The sequence below is a fragment of the Ranitomeya imitator genome, chromosome 4, assembly GCF_032444005.1.
Source record: "Ranitomeya imitator isolate aRanImi1 chromosome 4, aRanImi1.pri, whole genome shotgun sequence".
In the NCBI taxonomy this organism is placed as follows: Eukaryota; Metazoa; Chordata; class Amphibia; order Anura; family Dendrobatidae; genus Ranitomeya; species Ranitomeya imitator.
The window spans coordinates 459403552-459431118 of NC_091285.1; the positions used below are offsets into that span (position 1 = coordinate 459403552).

Genomic DNA, 27567 nt, shown 5'->3' on the forward strand with positions numbered 1-27567 from the left:
GTTTGTCCCGGATAGGTGGACAAATAAAGTGATCTCTGAGGTTCATTTTTCGATGTTGGCTGGTCATCCTGGAATCTTTGGTACCAGAGAGTTAGTGGCTAGATCCTTTTGGTGGCCATCTCTGTCGCGGGATGTGCGTTCTTTTGTGCATTCCTGTGGGATTTGTGCTCGGGCTCAGCCCTGCTGTTCTCGTGCCAGTGGGTTGCTTTTGCCCTTGCCGGTCCCTAAGAGACCTTGGACACATATCTCTATGGATTTTATTTCAGATCTTCCCGTCTCTCAAAGGATGTCAGTCATTTGGGTGGTCTGTGATCGCTTTTCTAAGATGGTCCATCTGGTACCCTTGTCCAAGTTGCCTTCCTGCTCTGATTTGGTGCCATTGTTCTTCCAGCATGTGGTTCGTTTGCATGGCATTCCAGAGAATATCGTTTCTGACAGAGGTTCCCAGTTTGTTTCGAGGTTTTGGCGAGCCTTTTGTGGTAGGATGGGCATTGACTTGTCTTTTTCCTCGGCTTTTCATCCTCAGACTAATGGCCAGACCGAACGAACCAATCAGACCTTGGAAACCTATCTGAGATGCTTTGTTTCTGCCGATCAGGATGACTGGGTGTCCTTTTTGCCTTTGGCTGAGTTCGCCCTTAATAATCGGGCCAGCTCGGCTACCTTGGTTTCGCCATTTTTCTGCAATTCTGGGTTCCATCCTCGTTTCTCTTCAGGACAGGTTGAGTCTTCGGACTGTCCTGGTGTGGATACTGTGGTGGACAGGTTGCAGCAGATTTGGACTCATGTAGTGGACAATTTGACCTTGTCCCAGGAGAAGGCTCAACGTTTCGCTAATCGCAGACGCCGTGTGGGTCCCCGACTTCGTGTTGGGGATCTGGTTTGGTTATCTTCTCGTCATATTCCTATGAAGGTTTCCTCTCCGAAGTTTAAACCTCGTTTCATTGGTCCTTATAGGATTTCTGAGGTTATTAATCCTGTGTCTTTTCGTCTGACCCTCCCAGATTCTTTTTTCATACATAACGTCTTCCATAGGTCATTGTTGCGGAGATACGTGGCACCTATGGTTCCATCTGTTGACCCTCCTGCCCTGGTTTTGGTGGAGGGGGAATTGGAGTATATTGTGGAGAAGATTTTGGATTCTCGTGTTTCAAGACGGAAACTCCAGTATCTGGTTAAATGGAAGGGTTATGCTCAGGAGGATTATTCCTGGGTTTTTGCCTCTGATGTCCATGCTCCCGATCTTGTTCGTGCCTTTCATGTGGCTCATCCTGGTCGGCCTGGGGGCTCTGGTGAGGGTTTGGTGACCCCTCCTCAAGGGGGGGGTACTGTTGTGAATTCTGTGGCAGAGCTCCCTCCTGTGGTCACAAGTGGTACTTCGGCTGATTCTCTCTGGGAGCTTCCGTTTGTGGAGGAAACTGGTACTGCTGCTTCTGAGTTTCCTCCCTCAGGTGATCTGGTGAGGTCGTTAGGTGCTTCTCTACTTAACCCCACCTAATGCTTTGATTCATGCTTCCTGTCAATGTTCCAGTGTTAGACTTGTGTTTCTCTGGATCATACCTGTGGCCTGCTGTTCTGCATAGCTTAGTGCTTCTTTGCTATTTGTTGCTATTTTTTCTGTCCAGCTTGTCTATTTGTTTTGCTGGAAGCTCTGGGACGCAAAGGGTGTACCTCCGTGCCGTTAGTTCGGTACGGAGGGTCTTTTTTGCCCCTTTGCGTGGTTTTCTTTAGGGTTTTGTGTAGACCGCAAAGTTATCTTTCCTATCCTCGTTCTGTCTAGAATATCGGGCCTCACTTTGCTGAATCTATTTCATCCCTACGTTTGTCTTTTCATCTTACTCACAGTCATTATATGTGGGGGGCTGCCTTTTCCTTTGGGGTATTTCTCTGAGGCAAGGTAGGCTTATTTTTCTATCTTCAGGCTAGTTAGTTTCTCAGGCTGTGCCGAGTTGCATAGGGAGCGTTAGGCGCAATCCACGGCTGCCTCTAGTTGTGTTTGGAGAGGATCAGGGATTGCGGTCTGCAGAGTTCCCACGTCTCAGAGCTCGTTCTGTTATTTTGGGTTATTGTCAGATCACTGTGTGTGCTCTGACCTCCTTGTCCATTGTTATACTGAATTGCCTTTCATAACAGACCGCCATCTCCCCGTGCCTTTACCTGACATGCATATTATCAATGACTGTGGAAATTTGCATGTTCTCTTCAGGCAGTCATCTTTATAAAACTCATTGGAACGGCACCAAACAAAAGTTCCATCATCATCACCTTGCCTAATGCAGATTCGTGATTCATCACTGAATATGACTTTCATCCATTCATCCACAGTTCACAATTGCTTTTCCTTAGCCCATTTTAACCTTATTTTTCTGTTTAGGTGGTAATGATGACTTTCATTTAGCTTTTCTGTATGTAAATCCCATTTCCTTTAGGCGGTTTCTTACAGTTTGGTCACAGATGCTGACTCCAGTTTCCACCCATTCATTCCTCACTTGTTTTGCTGTGCATTTCCTGTTTTGGAGATATATTACTTTAAGATTCCGGTCTTGACGCTTTGATGTCTTTCTTGGTCTACCAGTATGTTTGCCTTTAACAACCTTCCCATGTTGTTTGTATTTGGTCCAGATTTTAGACACAGCTGACTGTGAACAACCAACATCTTTTGCAACATTGCGTGATGATTTACCCTCTTTTAAGAGTTTGATAATTCTCTCCTTTGTTTCAATTGACATCTCTCGTGTTGGAGCCATGATTCATGTCAGTCCACTTGGTACAACAGCTCTCCAAGGTGTGATCACTCCTTTTTAGATGCAGACTAACGAGCAGATCTACTTTGATGCAGTTGTTATTTTTGGGTATGAAAATTTACAGAGTGATTCCATATTTTTGTCCTCAGAATTAAGTGATTCCATAATTTTTCCCCTATGCTTGGTTAAAAAAAGTAGCCATTACTGACTACAACATTTTTTATTCTTGATTTCTTTTAGTGTTTCTTAAAGCCAGAAAGTTGCCATTTGAAATGACTTTAGTTTTGTACCACGTCTGTTATCTGCTTTTTTTTCTACAAAATTAAACAACTGAATGAACATCTTCCAAGGCCGGCGATTACATAATTTTTGCCAGGGGTTGTACAAGACTCTCAGAACTGTTACGGTAATTCTGGATACAAGTTTTTTGTTACTTTTAAATATGTTTTGAAGTGTAGATTCTTTGTGTCTTACTGAGAATTGATGAAAATATTAGAAAAGAAGAGTAAGGCTTTATTCACACATCAGTATTTGTATGCCATAACCAGGAGTGTCTTCAAAACACAGAAATGATGTCAATCTTTGTTATAGTTTTTTCTGGAATCCAAAACCAGGAGTGGAACTTACAAACACTGATGCATAATACTGACCAAATACTGACTTGATGCATAATACTGACCAAATACTGACATGTGAATAAGCCCTAAGGCTGTGTCCCCACAATTAGTTTTTGGCGAGTTTTAGACACTATGTATTTTCTTTGCATCAAAAATGCAGCATCTTACACTTCCAACAAAATTGGAACATGTTTCAACATGGCAAATTCTCTTGTGACTACCTTGAGTTTTCTGTGAAGATTTTCCCCATAGACTTGTATCAAATGAAGAAAATCTGCAAGTAAAAAGTTCATGTGCGTTTTTAGTGCAGAAACACTAAACGCATGTAATCCACTTATGACTGTATCAATAAAGCTTTATCAAAGCCAAATACCAAAATGTATCAAAAGCAAAACGGCTTTATTTAAAAAGAATGTGAACAGAATTTTGTGACAATGCAAGTGGTGACGTCAGTGAGGTGACAGGGATTCATCGGCTGTGAACTCCAGTAAACTTACTCGTGTCAGCGCTAGACTCCTGTCTCATTGAGTTCCGGCTGTCTTGCTGAGTAGTTTCCTCATGCCACCGCTCAACAAACCATCTAAATAGCAGAGCGGAAGTTCTTTGTGGGGCAGTATTGCCTAGGCATTATCTGTGGACAGGCGAAGAATATGGTTTTTTATTATTTTTTACTTATATATTAATAAATGGGTAAAAGCAGGTTGGGAAGTTTTGTATTTCAATTATTGGACTTTACTTGGTCTCTGTCTTTATTATATTTGACTATGGGGTAAGCAATGAGCGTGTCTTATTGACTCCTCTTCATTACTAAACCCTGGGCTTTATGTCCGCTAACATAACAAAGCTGATACTAACCCCACTACTATTACCCCACTAGCCACCGCACCAAGGCAATTGAGAAGAGAGGAGGCTAAGCACCCGAATTGCCGCATTTAATGGATATGCAATTTCTGGGAGGCTGAGGGCAATGTTTTTTGGTCTGGGAATGTACCAATATCCATGCACCTTCCTAGGCTATTTAGCGCTGAAATTTCTGCACAATTTCTGCATCTCTTGGCGACTAAAGCTTGCGTTTTTGCTGCATTTTTTAGTTGCCTTTTTGGTGCAGATTTTTCACCACCAATCAGTATGGGTGAAATCTGCAGCAAAAATGCTGAAAGAATTGACATGTTTTTTTTCTAGTAGTATTCTGAATATGAATTTGACATTAGCCGCTTCAGTGTAAAAATGCTCCATTTTATTTCCCCCTTTTTTCTTTCATGCTTTAAACTTGGGAACAAATTCCCATATCTAAATTTGAGCTATTTTGAGTTTCCATCCAACCTTTACATCCATGTCTGATTCTTCCATTTTATTAGCGGTTTGTCATGTGAGTCCATGAAAAATGATTTTGGTGGAGAAGCTTGACATTTAAAGTTAATTACCGTTGTGTGATTGCTAAGTGTTGAATCTGTTTAATATTATTATTATTTTTTCTGCTTCTCTGAGCTCATTGAAGAATGACAGTGGCTGGTGTCACCGACCTTCATTCTATTGCTCTATGCCTCAGTGATCAATTAGGACTGTATGCTATCACTGCTCACAGCTGCATCAAACCATTTTACTAAATGACAAAAGGCAAGAAAAGCCAGTTAGATTGTAGCTATATGTGTTTGAGTGAATCACAACAATTCATTCTCCCTTGCCGGTTTGTGTTTATTTGCCCTGCATTTGTGGAGGAGAGGAGGACAAGTATTGTTATGTGAGCAGCACAATGATACTTGGCATGTCTGGGATCTTAAGGTCCAACTTAACCCCTTCACCCTCGAGCCTGTTTTCACCTTCATGACCAGGCCAGATTTTACAATTCTGACCAGAATTGCTTTGTGGTAATAACTCTAGAACGCTTCAACGGATCATACTGATTATGAGACTGTTTTTTATGACATACTGTACTTCATGATAGTGGTAAAATTTCTTTGATATGACTTGGGTTTATTTGTGAAGAAAAAAAAATGGAAATTTGACATTATGAACATTTTAAAATTTTCAAACTTTTAATTTTCATGCCCTTAAATCCGAGAGATATATCACACAAAATCGTTAATAAATAATGTTTCCGATCTGTCAACTTTACATCAGCACAATTTATTTTCTTAGGAAGTTATAAGGGTTAAAAGTTGACCAGTAATTCTCGTTTTTCCAACAAAACCATTTTTTTATGGTCTGCATCACATTTGAAGTGACATATTTTATTGCAAGGATAATAGGATAAAATGTATCACAAAATTTGTAGGGCAATTTCTCCTGAGCATACCGATTCACCATATGTGGGGGAAAAACACTGTTTGGGTGCATGGCAGAGCTCAGAAGGGAAAGAGCGCCATTTGACTTTGAATGCAAAATTTGCTGGATTAATTAGCCGATGCCATGGTGCACTTGGAGAGTCGCTGGTGTTCCTAAACAGTGGAAACCCTCTGCCAGTGACACCATTTTAGAAACTAGACCCCTCAGGGAACTTATCTAGATATGTGGTGAGCACCTTGAACCCCCAGGTGCGTCACAAAAGTTTATAACATTGAGCCGTAAAGGTATAAAAAATTATTTTCCCCACGAGGTCTTTTTGACCCAAATTTTACATTTCCACAAAGGTAACGGGAAATTGCACCATACAATTTGTTTTGCAATTTCTCTGGAGTACGCAGAAACCCTATATATGGGGGTAAAATACTGTTTAGGCTCACGGCAATACTCAGAAAAGAAGGATTGATGTTTTGAAACGCAGACTTTAATAGAATGGTCTGCCTGTGTCATGTCTTGTTTTCTAGAGCCCCTGATGTGGGAATTTTGGATGTTTTGGGTTGTCATTATGATTTAAAAAGAGAAAACACAGTAGTTTGACAATAAATGGCGTCACCCAACCCCTAACCATGAATGGAGAAAAAAAAAAAAGGTTTTCAATGGGCTTCAGGTCTGGTGATTGGGCTGGCCATGACAGGGATTTGATGTGGTGGTCCTTCATCCACACCTTGATTGACTTAGCTGTGTGCATGGCGCATTGTCCTGCTTGGAAAACCAGTCCTCATAGTTGGGGAACCTTTCCTGAGCAGAAGGAATCAACTGTTTTTCCAGGATAACCTTCTATGCGGCTTGATTCATACTTCCTTTGCAAAGATTGACCTGCCCAATTCCAGCCTTGCTGAAGCATCTCCAGATCATCACTGATCCTCCACCAAATTTCACAGTGGTTGCAAGACACTGTGGCTTCTACACCTCTCCTGGTCTCCATCTAACCATTAGACGACCAGGTGTTGATCTGGGGATTCTTCAGCGAGGCTGGAATTGGGCAGGTTAATCTTTGCGAAGGACGTATGAATCAAGCTGCATACAAAGTTATCCTGGAAAAAAACAGTTGATTTCTTCTGCTCAGGCAATGTTCCCCAACTCTTAGGACTGTTTTTTCCAGCAGGACAATGTGCCATACCACACGGCTAGGTCAATCAAGGTATGGATGAAGGACCACCACATCAAATCCCTGTCACGGCCAGCCCAATCTCCAGAACTAAAGCATATTGAAAACCTCTGGAATGTAATCAAGTGGATGATGGATAGTCACAAGCCAACAAACTCAGAAGAACTGCTTAAATTTTGTACCAGGAATGGCATGAGGTCACCCAGAAGCAGTGTGAAAGACTTGTGGAAAGCATGCCAAGACGCATGAAAGCTGTGACTAAAAATCATGGTTATTCCACAAAATGTTTATTTCTGAACTCTTCCGGAGTAAAACATTAGTATTTTTGTTTCTAAATTATTACAAACTTTTTTTTTTTTTTTTTTTGCATTATTTGAGGTTTGCAAGCAATGCATTTTTTTTGTTTTTTTGACCATTTCTCATTGTCAGAAAATAAATACAAAATTTATTGCTTGGAACTTTGCAGACATGTTGTCAGTAGTTTATAGAATAAAAGAACAATTTACATTTCACTCAAAAATATCCCTAGAAAGAGAAAAATCAGACAAACTGAAAATATGTATGTTATGTGTAAACAGTCTGATAATGTAAAAAATGCTAACAACCTTTTTTACATCTGAACATGATCATTGTATTTAAATATTTCCAGTGGTATACAATCTCCATCAAGAAAAATTCAAGTTCTTCTATGGGGTCCTAAACCATCCAACATTAGGAACATGCTATTATTTTTTTCTATTTTTTCTTATGTGCCTCGCTGCCTTTACTCCTACGTTGGGGAATGGTTACAGTGATTCTCCCTTTGTGGTGTAGATTAATACTTGCCACCAGCATTTGCAGTGTTTGAGTGACACGTGGCAGACTTCCAGATAGAAAAATGCTTATGTACAGCTTGTGTTACACACTTGCTTACAGTGCTTGTTGGATCAATGTTGTATAATATCCCCAAATATTTGATAAAACAATTAGTGCTCTTCTCTTTTATGCTAAGCGAATATTCAAAGTGTGTGTGTGGTTTTTCTTTTTTAATGTAATATTTGCTATCGTATTCTTCAGAAGTTTAAAAAATGACAGGCACAATTTTATACTAAGATGTACCGTAACTATGTTTGATGCAAAACTGATGCAGGTGGTGAACGAGACGTGGGTTCGAAGAAAAATAACTTGTGTTCAAAAACATCTAAAAAATAAGCGCTAGAATGACCAATACCTTAGTAATCACCTTAGTAATGATGATATATGGCGGAGGTAACACAGGTGCAAAAAACTTCTAAAACAACCTCTCGCACACCTATCACCTATGGGAGAGGGGTGGGTTGACTAATATTCTCAATGCACACAGATAAGGCTTGTATAATACGCTAGTTGCACAGATTTTTTTCCAGTGAATCACCTTTAACCCCTTCGTGACTAATGACATATAAGTAAGTCTTTGGTTGGGTCCCTGCCTTTTATGCGGGCTCTGGCGCTGAGCGCACATCTTTTCCTGCACTTGATGACTGATTTAAGCAGGTCCTGGAGGGGAATCTCAGCAGGATAATTCAACGGCTGAGAAGTGTGGACCACCTAGACATAATGGAAAACTCATCTAGTTAGTCATTGTAGGAACTAGTTAAGTCTCGCACCTCTACTATAGTCTTGTGTGGACCACCTAGACATAATGGAAAACTGATCTAGTTTGTCATTGTAGGAACTAGTTAAGCCTCGCACCTCTACTATAGTCTTGTGTGGACCACCTAGACATAATGGAAAACTGATCTAGTTTGTCATTGTAGGAACTAGTTAAGTCTCGCACCTCTACTCTAGTCTTGATGTCATTGAAGTGCCCATATGTGTTTGAAATGTTGAACTTCCTTCTACTTTTTTTTTTCTTAGGTCATTTTTAATTAATACATTTTTTTCTTTACAGCCAATCATTCTTGAAGACTATGCAGACCCATTTGATGCTAAGCAGGGCCCGGGAAGCCAGACAACTGCCGAAATAGTGACTGAGAATGATGGCTATATGGAGCCATACGAAGCTCAGAAGATGATGGCAGGTAAACAAATCTCCGGATACTACGTGTGAATTAATATTTATATGCCATGTCCTTGGGAAGTCACCACAGATATTTTTTCTTATTCCATAGGAAATAGTGTAATGTAAACTTGCTACTTAAGAATTGTTTCATTAGGAAGATTAAACATTTGACAGAGGTTCAAAAGAGAAAAAAAATCGTTAAATTACTTGGACATGTTTAATCACATGCTCTTGATAAAGATTTGTTCATATATCTCTTTTTTTTTTATCATTGTAAAGGCTGAAATAAATACTAGAACTGCCTCCTCGTTACACTGTATCTCACAGGAGCGAACAGTGCAAGGTTAAAAGCTTTCCTCTTGTAAAATACTTAAGATCTGGAATAAATTGGTTTAATTATTGATGACTTGCTGGTCCTTAGTGTCATTTACATTCATAAGTGAAAGTCTCTTGTATAAAAGGTGCTGTACAATGCAGAATGTTCTGAGCTCTAGAACACGCGGTCTTATGTATTTTGTGATTGATGGGATCGTATCTCTCATTATTATCCCTGCTTGGATTTCATGAACTTCGGCAAAATAGATATTTTTTCTTCTCTGTCTAACAATCTTTGTGAAACTTGGGATAAAATTTAGGGTTTTGGAACAAAATGAGCGTGGAAAGATTTGCTAGATTTATAACTTTGTAGAAAGAAGAGATGAGCGGATCAGTCAAAATTTGAATTCTTGTGCATTTTCTCTGGACAAATTGTCTCTTCAGAGAGGAAGAGGACTAGATCTGTAGAACTTGAGTTCTAGTCCTCTTCCTCTCGGAAGAGACAATTTACGTATTTCCCAGATGAGAATTGCGGCTAAAGTCTCCTCATCTCGGCATGCTTGACATGTCACGCTCCACAAAGAGAGATGTTATCCTGGTCAGACGCCTCTCACACAGCCAAACCAGATCTCACACTTTGTGTTTCGGGGTGCTGCCCCTCATCAGTGTAGTGTCTGCAAATTGAGATTCTGGTTTTGGCTTTTAACCCAAGTCATGTGACAAGGCTCGTTAAAGGGTCAACATTGACTTTTAGGATTGCTACTTCGTATAGGTGGCACTAAAGTTCAAGTCCTCTTCCTCTCTGAAGAGACAATTTGTATATTCCCCAGAGGAGCATTGTGGCTTTAAGTCTCCTCACCTCGACATGCTTATCATGTCACTCTCTGCAAGGAGAAACGATACTTCTTGGATCCCGGTCAGACGCCTCTCAATCAGCCAAACCAGATCTCCACTTTGCACTGATGAGGGGCAGTACCCCGAAACAATGTCTGCAAATTGAGATTCTGGTTTGGCTATTATCCTAAGTCATGTGACAAGGCTCATTAAAGAGTCAACATTGACTGTTAGGATTGCTACTTCCAATAGGTGGCACTAGAGTTCTAGTCCTCTTCCTCTCTAAAGAGACAATTTGTATATTCCCTAGAGGAGCATTGCATATACTATAGAAAGGATATTTCAGTAACTTGGTTGATATTGACAGCAAAGATTACATCTGTGAAATTTCGAACTGGTGATAACAAACATAAGAATGGCGATAGCTTTCTGTGTATTCCTAAAATGTGTTGGCAAGAAATGTTTTCCACAAGAATAACCTCTCGTCCTCCATTGACTAATAAGGCGGCTGCTGTAAGCTTTGCATCTCCTGTTGTATTAGTTTATATAAACTTCTATGAAATTTCTGCTTTCAATTAGTTTAATATATCTTTTGAGATGCCAGATATTCCCTTCGCTGTCCATTTCCTCATTCTAATTAGTGTCCTCAGCATTTGCTGAACTTGTTAACTCTTCAGTTGGGTGGTCCGTCACCGCCAAAATGTGCTGTTCTGCTGAATGGTAAGCGGACTCCAGCTGTGCACAGAATTAGCAATATCTCTGGATACTTGCAAAGCAAAATGTGCCGATGCTGAAGAGTGAGGATTACCGAATAACTAATTTGGGTGATGGATTATACAGTGACAGCAAAAAATTATATTGGTGACTTTAATATTTATATTGCACTTGCTAAGGTCTAGTAAAATGAATCTACAGTAGTTTATCAGGATCAGTGCTGGATTCATTAACTAATATTGATTACTGAAGGCTGCTCATCAATTCTTAGCTGACTGCTTTAACTTATTATGTTGTTCTGCTTCACAAGAGAGCTTTTCCAAGGCTTTTCCTTGAATCTTTATCTGACATGTGCTGAGCCTTTCTGATGTGTAGTGAAGGAAACCTATTACCGGGTCATTTCAGTTTATAGTTGGGTGATGGGTACAATACAACATAATTAACACTTTCTACAGTATACTATTACCGATGGTAGTTTTAGATGGTAAGAAAATCAAATGGGTCACTAGAAAGGCCTAAATAATGCTGCATCTAAGTCCTTCATGCACACAACCGCAACCATGTTATGTTTTGGAGATACACAATAAAGCAAATAGAAGTTTGTTCTAGTGGATTCCTGTTGGTTGTAGGCATGTTAAGCTGTATGATATATTAGGCTGCATTCCCAGAATGAGTATTAACCCCTTCGTGACCTTGGGATTTTTCGTTTTTCCGTGTTCGTTTTTCACTCCTTTCCTTCCCAGAGCCATAACTTTTTTATTTTTCCGTCAATTTGGCCATGTGAGGGCGTATTTTTTGCGGGACGAGTTGTACTTTTGAACGACATCATTGGTTTTAGCATGTCTTGTACTAGAAAACGGGAAAAAAATTCCAAGTGCGGTGAAATTGCAAAAAAAAGTGCAATCCTACACTTGTTTTTTGTTTGGCTTTTTTGCTAGGTTCACTAAATGCTAAAACTGACCTGCCATTATGATTCTCCAGGTCAGTACGAGTTCATGGACACCTAACATGACTAGGTTATTTTTTACCTAAGTGGTGAAAGAAAATTCCAAACTTTGCTAAAAAAAATTAAAAAAAAAATTGCGCCATTTTCCGATACCCGTAGCGTCTCCATTTTTCATGATCTGGGGTTGGTTGAGGGCTTATTTTTTGCATGCCGAGATGATGTTTTTAATTATAGCATTTCGGTGCAGATACGCTCTTTTGATCGCCCGTGATTGCATTTTAATGCAATGTCGCGGCGACCAAAAAAACGTAATTCTGGCGTTTCGCATTTTTTTCTCACTATGCCGTTTAGTGACCAGGTTAATGCTTTTTTTTTATTGATAGATCGGGCGATTCTGAGCGCAGCGATACCAAATATGTGTAGATTTGTTTTTTTTTTTTATTCATTTATTTTGATTGGGGCGAAAGGGGGGTGATTTAAACTTTTATATTTTTTTTATTTTTTTCACATTTTTTTTTACTTTTTTTTTTTTACTTTTGCCATGCTTCAATAGCCTCCATGGGAGGCTAGAAGCAGGCACAGCACGATCGGCTCTGCTACATAGCAGCGATCTGCTGTTCACTGCTATGTAGCAGAAAATCAGGTGTGCTGTGAGCGCCGACCACAAGGTGGCGCTCACAGCTACCGGCGATCAATAACCATAGAGGTCTCAAGGACCTCTATGGTTACTATTCTGAAGCATCGCCGACACCCAATCATGCAATGACGTCATTTCCGGCCACCCGGCCAGAAATGGTAGTTAAATGCCGCTGTCTGCGATTGACAGCGGCATTTAACTAGTTAATAGGTGCGGGCAGATCACGATTCTGCCCGCGCCTATTACGGGCACATGTCAGCTGTTCAAAACAGCTGACATGTCCCGGCTTTGATGCGGGCTCACCGCGGAGCCCTGCATCAAAGCAGGGGATCTGACCTCGGACGTACTATCCCATCCGAGGTCAGAAAGGGGTTAAGGAAAAATCAGATGGTGAGGATTGCAAAACAGTGCTTGGACCGGCTGCCGGCTCTATCGACCCGACCATGACAGTTCCGTATAAACAGCCCAGAACTACATGGGAGGACGTGGTCAATGACCTGAAGAAAGGTGGGACCACAGTCCTTAAACATTACCATTAGTAACACACTGCGCCGTCATGGATTAAAATCCTGCAGGGCAAGAAAGGTCCCGCTGATCACGCCAGCACATGTCCAGGCCCGTTTGAAGTTATTCAATGACCATCTGGATGATTCAAGGGAGGTATGGGAGAAGGTCATGTGGTCAGATGAGACCAAAATAGAACTTTTGGCTATCAACTCCACTCACTGTGTTTGGAAGAAGGATGAGTACAACCCCGAGAATACAGTCCCAACTATGAAGCATCGTTGGAGAAACATGATAATTTGGGGTTGCTCTTCTGCAAACGGGACACGACGACTGCAATGTATTGAAGGGATGATTGATGGGGTCATGTATTGCTATATTTTGCCCAACAATCTAACTCCCTCATTGAAGATGGGTCGTGGCTGGGTCTTCCAGTATGACAATGACCCAAAACACACTGCCAGGGCAACTAAGGAGTGGTTCCATAAGAAGCATTTCAAGGTCTGAGAGTGACCTAGCCAGTCTCCAGACCTGAACCCAATAGAAAATCTTTGAGGGAGCTAAAACTCAATGTTACACAGCAACAGCCCTGAAACCTGAAACATCTGAAGAAGATCTGTAAGGAGGAGTGAGTCAAAATTTCATCTGTAGTGTGTGTAAACTTGGTCAAGGACTACAGGAAACGTCTGACCTCCGTAATTGCAAACACAAGTTTCTGTACCAAATATCAAGTTCTGTTTTACTTGTATAAGCCGAGATTTTCAGCCCATTTTTTTGGGCTGAAAGTCTCCCTCTCGGCTTATACCCGAGTCATACCCAGGGGTCGGGGGAGCGGGGGCTGTGAAATTATACTTACCTACTCCTGGCACGGTCCCTGGACGTCCCTGCTTCTTCCAGCGCTGCAGCTTCTTCCTGTACTGAGCGGTCACATGGTACCGCTCATTACAGAAATGAATATGCGGCTCCACCTCCCATAGAGGTGGAGCTGCATATTCATTACTGTATGAGCAGTAATTGTGACCGCTCAATACAGGAAGAAGATGCAGTGGTGGAAGAAGCAGGGACACAGCGCCAGCAGTAGGTAAGTATACGAGGAGGGGGAGCGCAGCGCTGCGCGATATTTACCTCTCCTCGTTCCAGTGCGGCTCCGTCTTCAGGGTCCTCTGGCTGTGACGCTCAGGTCAGAGGGCGTGGTGACGTAGTCAGTGCGCGCCCTCTGCTGAACGTCAGTGCCGAAGACGGAGCCGCACGAGGAATAGGTAAATATTGAAAGTGCCGGGGGTCCTGAGCGAAGAGAGGTGAGTATGTGATTTTTTTTTTTTATGGCAGCTAAAGCATATGGGGCAACTGGCTGTACGGAGCATCTTATGGGGCCATAACACTTGTGCAGCACTATATGGGGCAAGTGGCTATATGGAGCATCTTATGGGGCCATAACGCTTGTGCAGCACTATATGGGGCAAGTGGCTGTTCGGAGCATCTTATGGGGCCATAACTCTTGTGCAGCAAAAGCATATGGGGCAAGTGACTGTACGGAGCATCTTATGGGGCAATAACACTTGTGCAGCACTATATGGGGCAAGTGGCTGTGCGGAGCATCTTATGGGGCCATAACACTTGTGCAGCTCTTCCCTCTCCTAGTGTATCCTCACCCACCCCCTGCAGACTGTGAGCCCTCGCGGGCAGGGTCCTCCCTCCTTGTGTACTCGTGTGCCTTGTTATCTGCTCATGTTTAATGTATTTGTCTATATTTGCCCCGTATTCACATGTAAAGCTCCATGGAATAAATGGCGCTATAAAAATGTATAATAATAATAAAATAATAAATATATGGGGCAAGTGATTGTACGGAGCATCTTATGGGGCCATAAAACTTGTGCAGCACTATATGGGGCAAGTGGCTGTACGGAACATCTTATGGGGCCATAAAACTTGTGCAGCAAAAGCATATGGGGCAAGTGACTGTACGGAGCATCTTATGGGGCCATATAACTTGTGCAGCAAAAGCCTATGGGGCAAGTGACTGTACGGAGCATCTTATGGGGCCATAACATTTGTGCAGCACTATATGGGGCAAGTGGCTGTACGGAGCATCTTATGGGGCCATAACACTTGTGCAGCACTATAAGGGGCAAGTGGCTGTACGGAGCATCTTATGGGGCCATAACACTTGTGCAGCACTATATAGGGCAAATATCTCTATGGAGCATCTTATGGGGCCATTATTACCCTTTATGCAGGATTACATGGGGCTTATTTTAATATGGACCATCTAATGGGGCCCATCAAACTTTATGGTTCTTTATATGGGGCTCCTGATTCAATATGGATATTCAAAAACACTTAACCTACTGATGTCTCAATTAATTTTACTTTTATTGGTATCTATTTTTACTTTTGAAATTTACAGGTAGCTGCTGCATTTTCCACCCTAGGCTTATACTCGAGTCATTAAGTTTTCCCAGTTTTTTGTGGCAAAATTAGGGGTGTCGGCTTATACTCGGGTCGGCTTATACTCGCGTATATAAAAAATTAAGATGCCACTGCAAAATGTTCAATTTGTCTGATTTTTCTCTTTCTAGGCATATTTCTGAGTAATAAAATGTAGATTGTTCATTTATTCCAAAAACTTCTGACATGTCTCCGAATTTCCAAGCAACAAATTTTGTATTTTTTTTCTGAAAAGAAGAAATGGTCAAAATTAAAAAACAAACAAAAAAAAAACAGGGCTTTTAGACCTCAAATAATGCAAAGAAAACAAGTTCATAATCATTTAGAAACAACAATACTAATGTTTTAACTCAGGAAGAGTTCAGAAATCAATATTTTGTGGAATAACCATGATTTTTAATCACAGCTTTCATGCGTCTTGGCATGCTTTCCACCAGTCTTTCACACTGCTTCTGGTGCAAAAATGTAAGCAGTTCTTTGTTTGATGTCTTGTGACTATCCATCATCCTCTTGATTAAATTCCAAAGGTATTCAATGGGGTTCAGGTCTGGAGAATGGGCTACCCATGACAGGGTTTTGATGTGGTGATCTCTTAATTTTTGCCAGAGCTGTATATGTATGTACTAGATGGTGACCCGATTCTAACGCATCAGGTATTCTAGAATATGTATGTAGTTTTATTTACGAAAATTTCAGAATAATGCAATGTATTCAACACAGGATTTGGCCGGCCGGGAGCACAGCTATGTAGTATATAGCACAGCAACATAGTATATTGCACAGCCACGTAGTATGTAGCACAGCCCACGTAGTATATAGCACAGCCCACGTAGTATATAGCACAGCCCACGTAGTATATAGCACAGCCCACGTAGTATATAGCACAGCCCATGCAGTATATAACACAACTCACGTAGTATATAGCAATGTGGGCACCATATCCCTGTTGAAAAAAAAAAAAGAATTAAAATAAAAAATAGTTATGTACTCACGTTTTGGCGGCCCCCGTATTCAACCCAGGCCTTTAGCCATGCTCCGTTCCCAGTAATGCCTTGCTGCAATAACCTGTGCTGATGTAGCGGTCTCGCGAGACTGCTACATCATTTCCGGTCATTGCCGCATAGGCAGCATCAATAGTAAAATGTTGGTCACACTTATAGGGTTAATGGCAGCGTTAACGGACTGCATTACATCGCGTTATGCCGCTGTGTAACGCAGTCCGTTTAACAGACTGCTAAAACTCTATGTAGTCGCTGATTGGAGGGGAGTATTTTGGAGGCACTGACTGGAGGGGAGTAGGGAGGGGCCGGACTGTGCCAGTCGCTGATTGGTCGCGCCCAGCCGGCCGCGACCAATCAGTGACGCGAGATTTCCGGGACAGACAGACAAACAGACGGAAGTGGACCTTAGACAATTACCGTATATACTCGAGTATAAGCCGACCCGAGTATAAGCCGACCCCCCTAATTTTGCCACAAAATACTGGGAAAACTTATTGACTCGAGTATAAGCCTAGGGTGGAAAATGCAGCAGCTACCGGTGAATTTCAAAAATAAAAATAGATGCTCCATACCGTTCATTATGGCCCCATAGCTGTGCCATATAGTGCACTGCACCGTTCATTATTGCCCCATAGATCTACCATAGAAAGCTCTGCCATATAGTGCTCTGCACCGTTCATTATTACCCCATAGCTGTGCCATATAGTGCTCTGCACCATTCATTATTGCCCCATAGATGTACCATAGAAAGCTGTGCCATATAGTGCTCTGCACCGTTTATTATTGCCCCATAGCTGTGCCATATAGTGCTCTGCACCGTTCATTATTGCCCCATAGCTGTGCCATATAGTGCTCTGCACCGTTCATTATTGCCCCATAGCTGTGCCATATAGTGCTCTGCACCGTTCATTATTGCCCCATAGGTGTGCCATATAGTGCTCTGCACTGTTCATTATTGCCCCATAGATGCTCCTTATAAAGCTGTGCCATTGCTGCTGCTGCAATAAAAAAAAAAATGCCATACTCACCTCTCTTGCTTGCAGCTCCCGGCGTCTCGTCCCGACGTCTCTCCGCTCTGACTGTTCAGGCAGAGGGTGCCGCGCACACTATATGCGTCATCGCGCCCTCTGACCTGCACAGTCAGTGCGGAGAGACGCCGGGAAGATGAAGCGGCGCCCGGCGTGTGGAACGGGGATAGGTGAATATGCGATACTTACCTGCTCCCGGCGTCCCGCTCCTTCTCCCAGACAGCTGGTCTCCGGGTGCCGCAGCCTCTTCCTCTATCAGCGGTCACCGTTACCGCTCATTAGAGAAATGAATATGCGGCTCCACCCCTATAGGAGTGGAGTCCATATTCATTTCTCTAATGAGCGGTCCCACGTGACTGCTGAACAGGGGAAGAGCTGCGGCACCCGGAGACCGTGGGATGGCAGGGGGAGCGCCAGGAGCCCCGGAAGCAAAAATTTGGGCTGAAAATCTCGGCTTATACTCGAGTATATACGGTTTATAGATAGATATTACATTTTGGCTACCTTCTTGCTGCAGCAGGAGGCCCCATTACTAATACATAGCGCAATCATTTTCAGATTCTGTGTGGCGCACACTTTAGTTTTTTGGCTGTTCATTAGGTACACCTATTTTAAAGACACGTATTTCACAAATGCAGTCAGTGTAAGGGTGAAACCAAAACACTCCATTCATTATGTTGGACATACTAGTCTGGCAGCATTTTTAGTGTGAAGAAATCTGAGGTATTTCACAAAGGTCTGAACAATTAGTCACAGGAGTTCGGGAACTTGTACCAGAGGAAAATCAGCACATTCCCAGCTATTAGATTATATGTCTGTAAATAATTGGTTTTGCACAATCTTAGAATGTGTGGAATGATGACTGTCAGCAGGGGTTTTTCAAATTTTTGTATGTAATTTTTGTGTTAAAGCGATTTCTTTGTTGGCTCTAAACTTAACATTTCTTCTACACCTAAAGGTTTATTTAGTCTGTATGGTATATTGTAAACTTAAGAATAATGGTTTTATATATAATGTGCAATTGTGCAATATTTTTATTAAATGAATTTAAAGCAACCCACCATCATGGAAAGTGACTACACCTATCACATTTTTAGTCCCCCTACCTATGCCCTCTGGCCCCCACTGCTCAGAACGACATTCTAGTCCTTCTGCATGAAAGATTGCCATTGGATTCGTACGGGGGGAGCACAGTGGTAAGTCCAAAGCATGCCTCCCCTGCCTTTCCTGTACTGGTGGACGGAAACGTTAGGGGAGCTATAGCTTAGACTAACCACTGCACCACCCATGCCACTGTCACAACCACCTTGGAAGCATGGAAAATGGAAAGGCAATCTGAGCAGAGGGGGCGGCTGTGGAGGATAAGGTACAATGACTTTACATGAGAAGTAGTGTAGTCACATTTTAGTGTCAGGGTAGAGGATCATTTTAATGGTTGTGAATACCTATTGACATTTAGAAAAAAAAAATTAAATATTTTTAAAACCAAAGTAACCAATAAGTTTGCATTCTTCATTATTTCATTCATTTTCAGATGTCCTGATATGTAGTTAATTGCCTATCACAAGTTTTCAGAATCTGGCACTGGTTTTCCTCCCAGTAATATAGGCTGGATGGGGAGGTCCATGGAGCTGTGATCTTCAGTAGCTCATATATCAGCACAGCTTCTATCCTGCACCTATTTCCTATTCATGTGCTCTCCTGCTTGCCTGTATCCTGTGTGTGTTTTTTTTCTTCCTTTCTCTGACACTCCGGATGGTTTTACCCACCACCCTCTCTCCTCTTCACACTGTGCTGCTCTCTCTAAGGGCTCATGCACATGACCAATTTTCTCAGATCAGTGCTTTCCATGATCTTCACAGGAAATATTAATGAAAACGTATTGATGTAGTGGGCAACATCAAATAGTGATGGTATTATGGTAAACCATAACAAATTAGACATTATTATTATTTATTGTTACAGCGCCATTTATTCCATGGCGCTTTACATGTGAGGAGGGGTATGCATAGTAAAAAAGTACAATAATCTTAAACAATACAAGTCATAACTGGTACAGGAGGAGAGAGGACCCTGTTGTGAATTCTGTTGTCGAACTCCCTCCTGTGGTCGTGAATGGTACTTCGGCGAGTTCTGTCTATGGGCTCCCTCTGGTGGCTATGAGTGAAGCTGCTGCTTCTGAGGTTCCTTACACAGGAAGGTTTATCCTTTGGTTGGCTTCTCTATTTAACTCCACTCAGATCGTTACTCCATGCCAGTTGTCAATGTTTTAGCATTGGTTCAGTTCGCTCCTGGATCTGCCTGGTGACCTGTCTTCTCCTGCAGAAGCTAAGTTCCTTATTGTTATTTTTGCTCATTGTTTCTTTGTCCAGCTGGTTATCCTGATTTTGTCTTGCTAGCTGGAAGCTCTGGGATGCAGAGTGGCCCCCCCGCACCGTGAGTCGGTGTGGAGGTCTTTTTGCACACTCTGCGTGGTCTTTTGTAGGTTTTTGTGCTGACCGCAAAGATTCCTTTCCTATCCTCTGTCTATTTAGTAAGTCTGGCCTCTCTTTGCTGAAACCTATTTCATTTCTGCGTTTGTGACTTTCATCTTTTCTCACAGTCATTATATGTGGGGGGCTGCCTATTCCTTTGGGGAATTTCTCTGAGGCAAGGTAGGCTTTATTTTCTATCTCCTGGGCTAGCTAGCTCTGAGGCTGTGTCGAGGCACCTAGGGAGCGTCAGGAGCGCTCCACGGCTATTTTTAGTGTGTGTGATAGGATTAGGGCTTGCGGTCAGCAGAGCTCCCAGATCCCAGAGCTCGTCCTGTATGAGTTTAACTATCAGGTCGGGTGCTCCTAACCACCAGGTTATAACAGTACAGCTGGCCAAAATCTGGTGCCCAACTTCCTCATAGGGATTGCGACTGTGCTATTAATTTGATTCCTGGTAGTAAGTTTCCTAAGGGCCGTCTGTTTAATTTATCTGTGCCAGAGCACGCCGCTATGCGGAGTTATATAAAGGAATCCTTGGAGAAGGGTCATATTCGTCCGTCGTCGTCACCATTGGGAGCAGGGTTCTTTTTTGTGGCCAAGAAGGATGGTTCTTTGAGACCTTGTATTGATTACCGCCTTCTTAATAAGATCACAGTCAAATTTCAGTATCCTTTGCCGCTGCTGTCTGATTTATTTGCTCGGATTAAGGGGGCTAGTTGGTTCACTAAGATAGATCTTCGAGGGGCGTATAATCTTGTGCGAATTAAACAGGGTGATGAATGGAAAACGGCATTTAATACGCCCGAGGGCCATTTTGAGTACCTGGTTATGCCATTCGGGCTTTCTAATGCTCCATCTGTGTTTCAGTCCTTGCATGACATCTTCCGAGAGTACCTAGATAGATTTATGATTGTATATTTGGATGACATTTTGGTCTTTTCGGATGATTGGGAGTCTCATGTGAAGCAGGTCAGAATGCTGTTCCAGGTCCTTCGTGCGAATTCCTTGTTTGTGAAGGGGTCAAAGTGTCTCTTTGGAGTTCAGAAGGTTTCATTTTTGGGTTTCATTTTTTCCCCTTCTACTATTGAGATGGACCCTGTTAAAGTTCAGGCCCTTTACGATTGGACTCAGCCGACATCTGTGAAGAGCTTGCAGAAGTTCCTGGGCTTTGCTAATTTTTATCGTCGCTTCATCGCTAACTTTTCCAGTATTGCTAAACCGTTGACTGATTTGACCAAGAAAGGTGCTGATGTGGTCAATTGGTCCTCTGCGGCTGTAGCGGCTTTTCAGGAGTTGAAGCGTCGTTTTGCTTCTGCAACTGTGTTGTGCCAGCCAGATGTTTCGCTCCCTTTTCAGGTGGAGGTTGATGCTTCTGAAATTGGAGCAGGGGCTGTTTTGTCGCAAAGGGGTTCTGATGGCTCGGTGATGAAACCCTGTGCCTTCTTTTCTAGAAAATTCTCGCCTGCTGAGCGCAATTATGATGTGGGCAATCGGGAGTTGTTGGCCATGAAGTGGACATTCGAGGAGTGGCGACATTGGCTTGAAGGAGCTAAACATCGCGTGGTGGTCTTGACGGATCACAAGAATTTGACTTATCTCAAGTCTGCCAAACGGTTGAATCCTAGACAGGCTCGATGGTCGCTCTTTTTCTCCCGTTTTGATTTTGTGGTTTCATACCTTCCGGGATCTAAGAATGTGAAGGCTGATGCCCTGTCAAGGAGTTTTGTGCCTGACTCTCCGGGTGTTCCGGAGCCGGCGGGTATTCTTAAAGAAGGGGTAATTTTGTCTGCCATTTCCCCTGATTTGCGGCGTGTGCTGCAAAAGTTTCAGGCTGATAGACCTGACTGTTGTCCTACGGAGAAACTGTTTGTCCCTGATAGATGGACTGGTAGAGTTATCTCGGAGATTCATTGTTCAGTATTGGCTGGTCATCCTGGAATCTTTGGTACCAGAGATTTGGTGGCTAGATCTTTTTGGTGGCCTTCTTTGTCACGGGATGTGCGTTCTTTTGTGCAGTCCTGTGGGATTTGTGCTCGGGCTAAGCCCTGCTGTTCTCGTGCCAGTGGGTTGCTTTTGCCCTTGCCGATTCCGAAGAGACCCTGGACGCAAATTTCCATGGATTTTATTTCTGATCTCCCTGTTTCTCAAAAGATGTTGGTCATTTGGGTGGTTTGTGATCGCTTCTCTAAGATGGTCCATTTGGTACCCTTATCTAAACTGCCTTCCTCCTCTGATTTGGTGCCATTGTTTTTCCAGCATGTGGTTCGTTTGCATGGCATTCCGGAGAACATCGTCTCGGACAGAGGTTCCCAGTTTGTTTCGAGGTTTTGGCGGTCCTTTTGCGCTAAGATGGGCATTGATTTGTCTTTTTCTTCGGCTTTCTATCCTCAGACTAATGGCCAAACCGAACGAACTAATCAGACTTTGGAGACATATCTGAGATGCTTTGTTTCTGCTGATCAGGATGATTGGGTGTCCTTCTTGCCTTTGGCTGAGTTCGCCTTAATAATCGGGCCAGCTCGGCTACTTTAGTTTCTCCTTTTTTCTGCAATTCTGGTTTCCATCCTCGTTTCTCCTCAGGGCAGGTTGAGCCTTCGGACTGTCCTGGTGTGGATGCGGTGGTGGACAGGTTGCAGCAGATTTGGACTCATGTGGTGGACAATTTGACATTGTCCCAGGAGAAGGCTCAACGTTTCGCTAACCGCCGGCGTTGTGTTGGTCCCCGACTTCGTGTTGGGGATTTGGTTTGGTTGTCATCTCGTCACGTTCCTATGAAGGTTTCCTCTCCTAAGTTTAAGCCTCGTTTCATTGGACCATATAAGATTTCTGAGGTTCTTAATCCTGTGTCATTTCGTTTGGACCTTCCAGCTTCTTTTGCCATCCATAATGTGTTTCATAGGTCGTTGTTGCGGAGATACGTGGCGCCTATGGTTCCCTCCGTTGATCCTCCTGCCCCGGTGTTGGTCGAGGAGGAGTTGGAGTATGTGGTGGAGAAGATTTTGGATTCTCGTGTTTCGAGACGGAAACTCCAGTACCTGGTCAAGTGGAAGAGTTATGGTCAAGAAGATAATTCCTGGGTTTTTGCCTCTGATGTTCATGCTGCCGATCTTGTTCATGCCTTTCATTTGGCCCATCCTGATCGGCCTGGGGGCTCTGGTGAGGGTTCGGTGACCCCTCCTCAAGGGGGGGGGGTACTGTTGTGAATTCTGTTGTCGAACTCCCTCCTGTGGTCATGAATGGTACTTCGGCGAGTTCTGTCTATGGGCTCCCTCTGGTGGCTATGAGTGAAGCTGCTGCTTCTGAGGTTCCTTACACAGGTGACGTGGTTTATCCTTTGGTTGGCTTCTCTATTTAACTCCACTCAGATCGTTACTCCATGCCAACTGTCAATGTTTCAGCATTGGTTCAGTTCGCTCCTGGATCTGCCTGGTGACCTGTCTTCTCCTGCAGAAGCTAAGTTCCTTATTGTTATTTTTGCTCATTGTTTCTTTGTCCAGCTGGTTATCCTGATTTTGTCTTGCTAGCTGGAAGCTCTGGGATGCAAAGTGCCCCCCCCCCCCCGCACCGTGAGTCGGTGCGGAGGTTTTTTTTGCACACTCTGCGTGGTCTTTTGTAGGTTTTTGTGCTGACCGCAAAGATTCCTTTCCTATCCTCTGTCTATTTAGTAAGTCTGGCCTCTCTTTGCTGAAACCTATTTCATTTCTGCTTTTGTGACTTTCATCTTTTCTCACATTCATTATATGTGGGGGGCTGCCTATTCCTTTGGGGAATTTCTCTGAGGCAAGGTAGGCTTTATTTTCTATCTCTAGGGCTAGCTAGCTCTGAGGCTGTGACGAGGCGCCTAGGGAGCGTCAGGAGCGCTCCACGGCTATTTTTAGTGTGTGTGATAGGATTAGGGCTTGCGGTCAGCAGAGCTCCCACATCCCAGAGCTCGTCCTGTATGAGTTTAACTATCAGGTCGGGTGCTCCTAACCACCAGGTCATAACAGGACCCTGCCCGCGAAGGCTCACAATCTACAAGGGATGGGTGAGGATACAATAGGTGAGGATAGAGCTGGTCATGCAGAGGTTTGGTCGATCGGTGGTTACTGCAGGTTGTAGGCTTGTCGGAAGAGGTAGGTCTTTAGGTTCTTTTTGAAGGTTTTGCTGGTAGGCGAGAGTCTGATGTGTTGTGGTAGAGAGTTCCAGAGTAAGGGTGATACGCGAGAGAAATCTTGTATACGATTGTGGGAAGAGGAGACATGAAACAAAGCAAGAAAAGGAAGTATGCACATAGCGGGATCACCATAATAAAAGATAAGTAACTTTATTTAAGGTTAAGTATGATAGATAACCTGCAGAAAAGACCAAGCGTTAAAAACATTTAAAAAGCCCAATGGCTACAAAATACAACCTAAAACAAGATGATATTCCTGAGGTGGACCCTCCTCATGACCTGAATGTGTGCAATAACAAAGTGAATATAGGGGCAATATGCTAAGCTGATATTGTAACAAATGCCGTAGTACAACCCCTGGCAAAAATTATGGAATCACCGGCCTTGGAGGATGTTCATTCAGTTTTTTAATTTAGTAGAAAAAAAAGCAGATCACAGACATGGCACAAAACTAAAGTCATTGCAAATGGCAACTTTCTGGCTTTAAGAAACACTAAAAGAAATCAAGAACAAAAAATATGGTAGTCAGTAATGGTTAATTTTTTAACCAAGCATAGGAAAAATTATGGAATCACTCAATTATGAGGGAAAAATTATGTAATCATGAAAAACAAACTAACTAAAAAACACTCCAAAACATCACTAGTATTTTGTTGCACCACCTCTGGCTTTTATAACAGCTTGCAGTCTCTGAGGCATGGACTTAATGAGTGTCAAACAGTACTCCACATCAATCTGGCTCCAACTTTCTCTGATTGCTGTTGCCAGATCAGCTTTGCAGGTTAGAGCCTTGTCATGGACCATTTTCTTCAACTTTCACCAAAGATTTTCAATTGGATTGAGATCCGGATTATTTTCAGGCCATGACCTTGACCTTATGTGTCTTTTTTCAAGGAATGTTTTCACCGTTTTTGCTCTATGGCAGGATGCATTATCATCTTGAAAAATGATTTCATCATCCCCAAACATCCTTTCAATTGATGGGATAAGAAAAGTGTCCAAAATTGCAACATAAACTTGAAAAATATTTACAATTGAGAGTCCTCAGTGGTTGATGCCTTTTAATGGCTAACTGAAAAGATGGTAACAAATTGCAAGCTTTCGAGACTACACAGGTCTCTTCATCAGGCAAAGACTAAAATAAATTCTGAAGAATCACATATTTATGCACAACATAGCATATGGAAAAAAAAATTCAATATTTTTAAAACCAAAGTAACCAATAAGTTTGCATTCTTCATTATTTCATTCATTTTCAGATGTCCTGATATGCAGTTAGATATGTAGTGGTTGATACCATAGCAAGGTATCAACCACTGAGGATTCTCAATTCTAAATATTTTTCTATCTACTGGCTAACACGGTACCAAGATATATTTATTTCCTGTAACATAAACTTGTGCATTTATTGAAGATGTAATGAGAGCCATCTTCCCAGTGCCTTTACCTGACATGCAGCCCCATATCATCAATGACTGTGGAAATTTGCATGTTCTATTCAGGCAGTCATCTTTATAAATCTCATTGGAACGGCACCAAACAAAAGTTCCATCATCATCACCTTGCCCAATGCAGATTCGCGATTCATCACTAAATATGACTTTCATCCAGTCATCCACAGTCCACGATTGCTTTTCCTTAGCCCATTGTAACCTTGTTTTTTTCTGTTTAGGTGTTAATGATGGCTTTCGTTTAGCTTTTCTGTATGTAAATCCCATTTCCTTTAGGCGGTTTCTTACAGTTCGGTCACAGATGTTGCCTCCAGTTTCCACCCATTTGTTCCTCACTTGATTTGTTGTGCATTTCCTGTTTTGGAGACATATTGCTTTAAGTTTCTGGTCTTGGCGCTTTGATGCCTTCCTTGGTCTACCAGTATGTTTGCCTTTAACTGAATGAACATCCTCCAAGGTCGGTGATTCCATAATTTTTGCCAGGGGTTGTATATGCAGTGACTGTGCAATTCCCTGGTTCAGATGGAACACTCAGAGTACACAATATATTGCAGGCACAATATGTTTAGGAAGATAAATGAAAGATACAAAAGATTTTCTTATGGAAAATGTAACCCCTGAGGAAGACACATTGTGTCGATACGCGTGGGGTCATATTGTCCTTCCCTGACCTATCCTGTGTTCTGCTATTCATGGATTGATGAGTATTTTTTCTCACAGTTGAAGTTTACCTACGATAAAAACTACAGGCCTCTTCATTGTTTGTAGGTGGCAACACTTGCAAATACTGTATGCAGTAGTTCTGGCAAGTGACCATGCAAACACGTGTGGTACAACAATTAATAAAATATTTAATATTGTATGTTCTGCCTGTATTACTGTTGAAAGTTTTAGTTTTGGGCCTATATTTCCAAAGATTACATATGGGACTTACGCCTTTATAAGAAACTTGTATATCATGCCAAGGTGTGAAAGCATTTTGGCTAGAAAATAAACTAAGGAAAATTATTTCTCTAATTACTGGCTTTCCTAGCTACCAAATTCATGCACTTTACCAAAATAAAATAGCGTTCTGATGTTACATGGGATAATATTTTCGTATTAAATTATTTTATAGTAATCTGTACTGTAACGTGTGGAAAAAGCTGCCGTCCTTGCCCTCATCATGGTGGTTTATCCTGTTCATTATACATGTATAATAGGGAACACCATGATTTGTTGTAAGCAATAGTTTGGGCTCTAAGTTGTGAATTTTTATAGTTTGGTTTAGACAAGCACCTTCTGATATAAAAACATTCTCGATAATGTCTGTAAAGCACTGTGGAATAAATGGCGCTATATGAGAGTAAAATAAATAAATTCCCATTGAAAGCTGCGGACTGAAGAATACAGACTACGTGCTCTAATAAATTCTTCTAGTGGCAGGTAATGAACAGTATGAGGAAAATGGCAGCTGTCTGTATTTAGGGTAGAATTAAGGTACCTTCACACTGAACAACTTAACAACGATATCGCTAGCGATCCGTGACGTTGCAGCGTCCTGGATAGCGATATCGTTGTTTGACACGCAGCAGCGATCTGGATCCTGCTGTGACATCGCTGGTCGGAGCAGAAAGGCCAGAACTTTATTTCGTCGCTGGCTCTCCCGCAGACATCGCTGAATCGGCGTGTGTGACGCCGATTCAGCGATGCCTTCACTGGTAACCAGGGTAAACATCGGGTTACTAAGCGCAGGGCCGCGCTTAGTAACCCGATGTTTACCCTGGTTACCAGTGTAAATGTAAAAAAAACGAAACACTATATACTTACATTCTGGTGTCTGTCACGTCCTTCGGCGTTCTGCTTCCCTGCACTGTGTCAGCGCCGGCCAGCCGTAAAGCAGAGCACAGCGGTGATGTCACCGCTGTGCTTTACGGCCGGCGCTTATAGTGCAGGGAAGCAGAACGCCGGGGGACGCGACAAGCACTGGAATGTAAGTATGTAGTGTTTTGGTTTTTTTACATTTACACTGGTAACCAGGGTAAACATCGGGTTACTAAGCACGACCCTGCGCTTAGTAACGCGATGTTTACCCTGGTTACCCGGGGACTTCGGCATCGTTGGTCACTGGAGAGCTGTCTGTGTGACAGCTCTCCAGCGACCACACAGCGATGCTGCAGCGATCGGCATCGTTGTCTATATCGCTGCAGCGTTTCTAAATGTGACGGTACCTTTACCACTCGTG

General features: G+C 42.6%; 1 protein-coding gene across 3 annotated transcripts in view; it reads left to right on the top strand.

Annotated features, from left to right (window-relative positions):
- The window catches only part of SHF (Src homology 2 domain containing F), a 427205-nt gene that overhangs the window by 109766 nt on the left and 289872 nt on the right, over positions 1 to 27567 (top strand). For all 3 annotated transcript variants that reach the window (XM_069765812.1, XM_069765810.1, XM_069765811.1), the window contains exon 2: positions 8722 to 8851. In XM_069765812.1, the coding sequence (XP_069621913.1) occupies positions 8722 to 8851 (130 nt within the window). The remainder of the gene's footprint in view (positions 1 to 8721; positions 8852 to 27567) is intronic.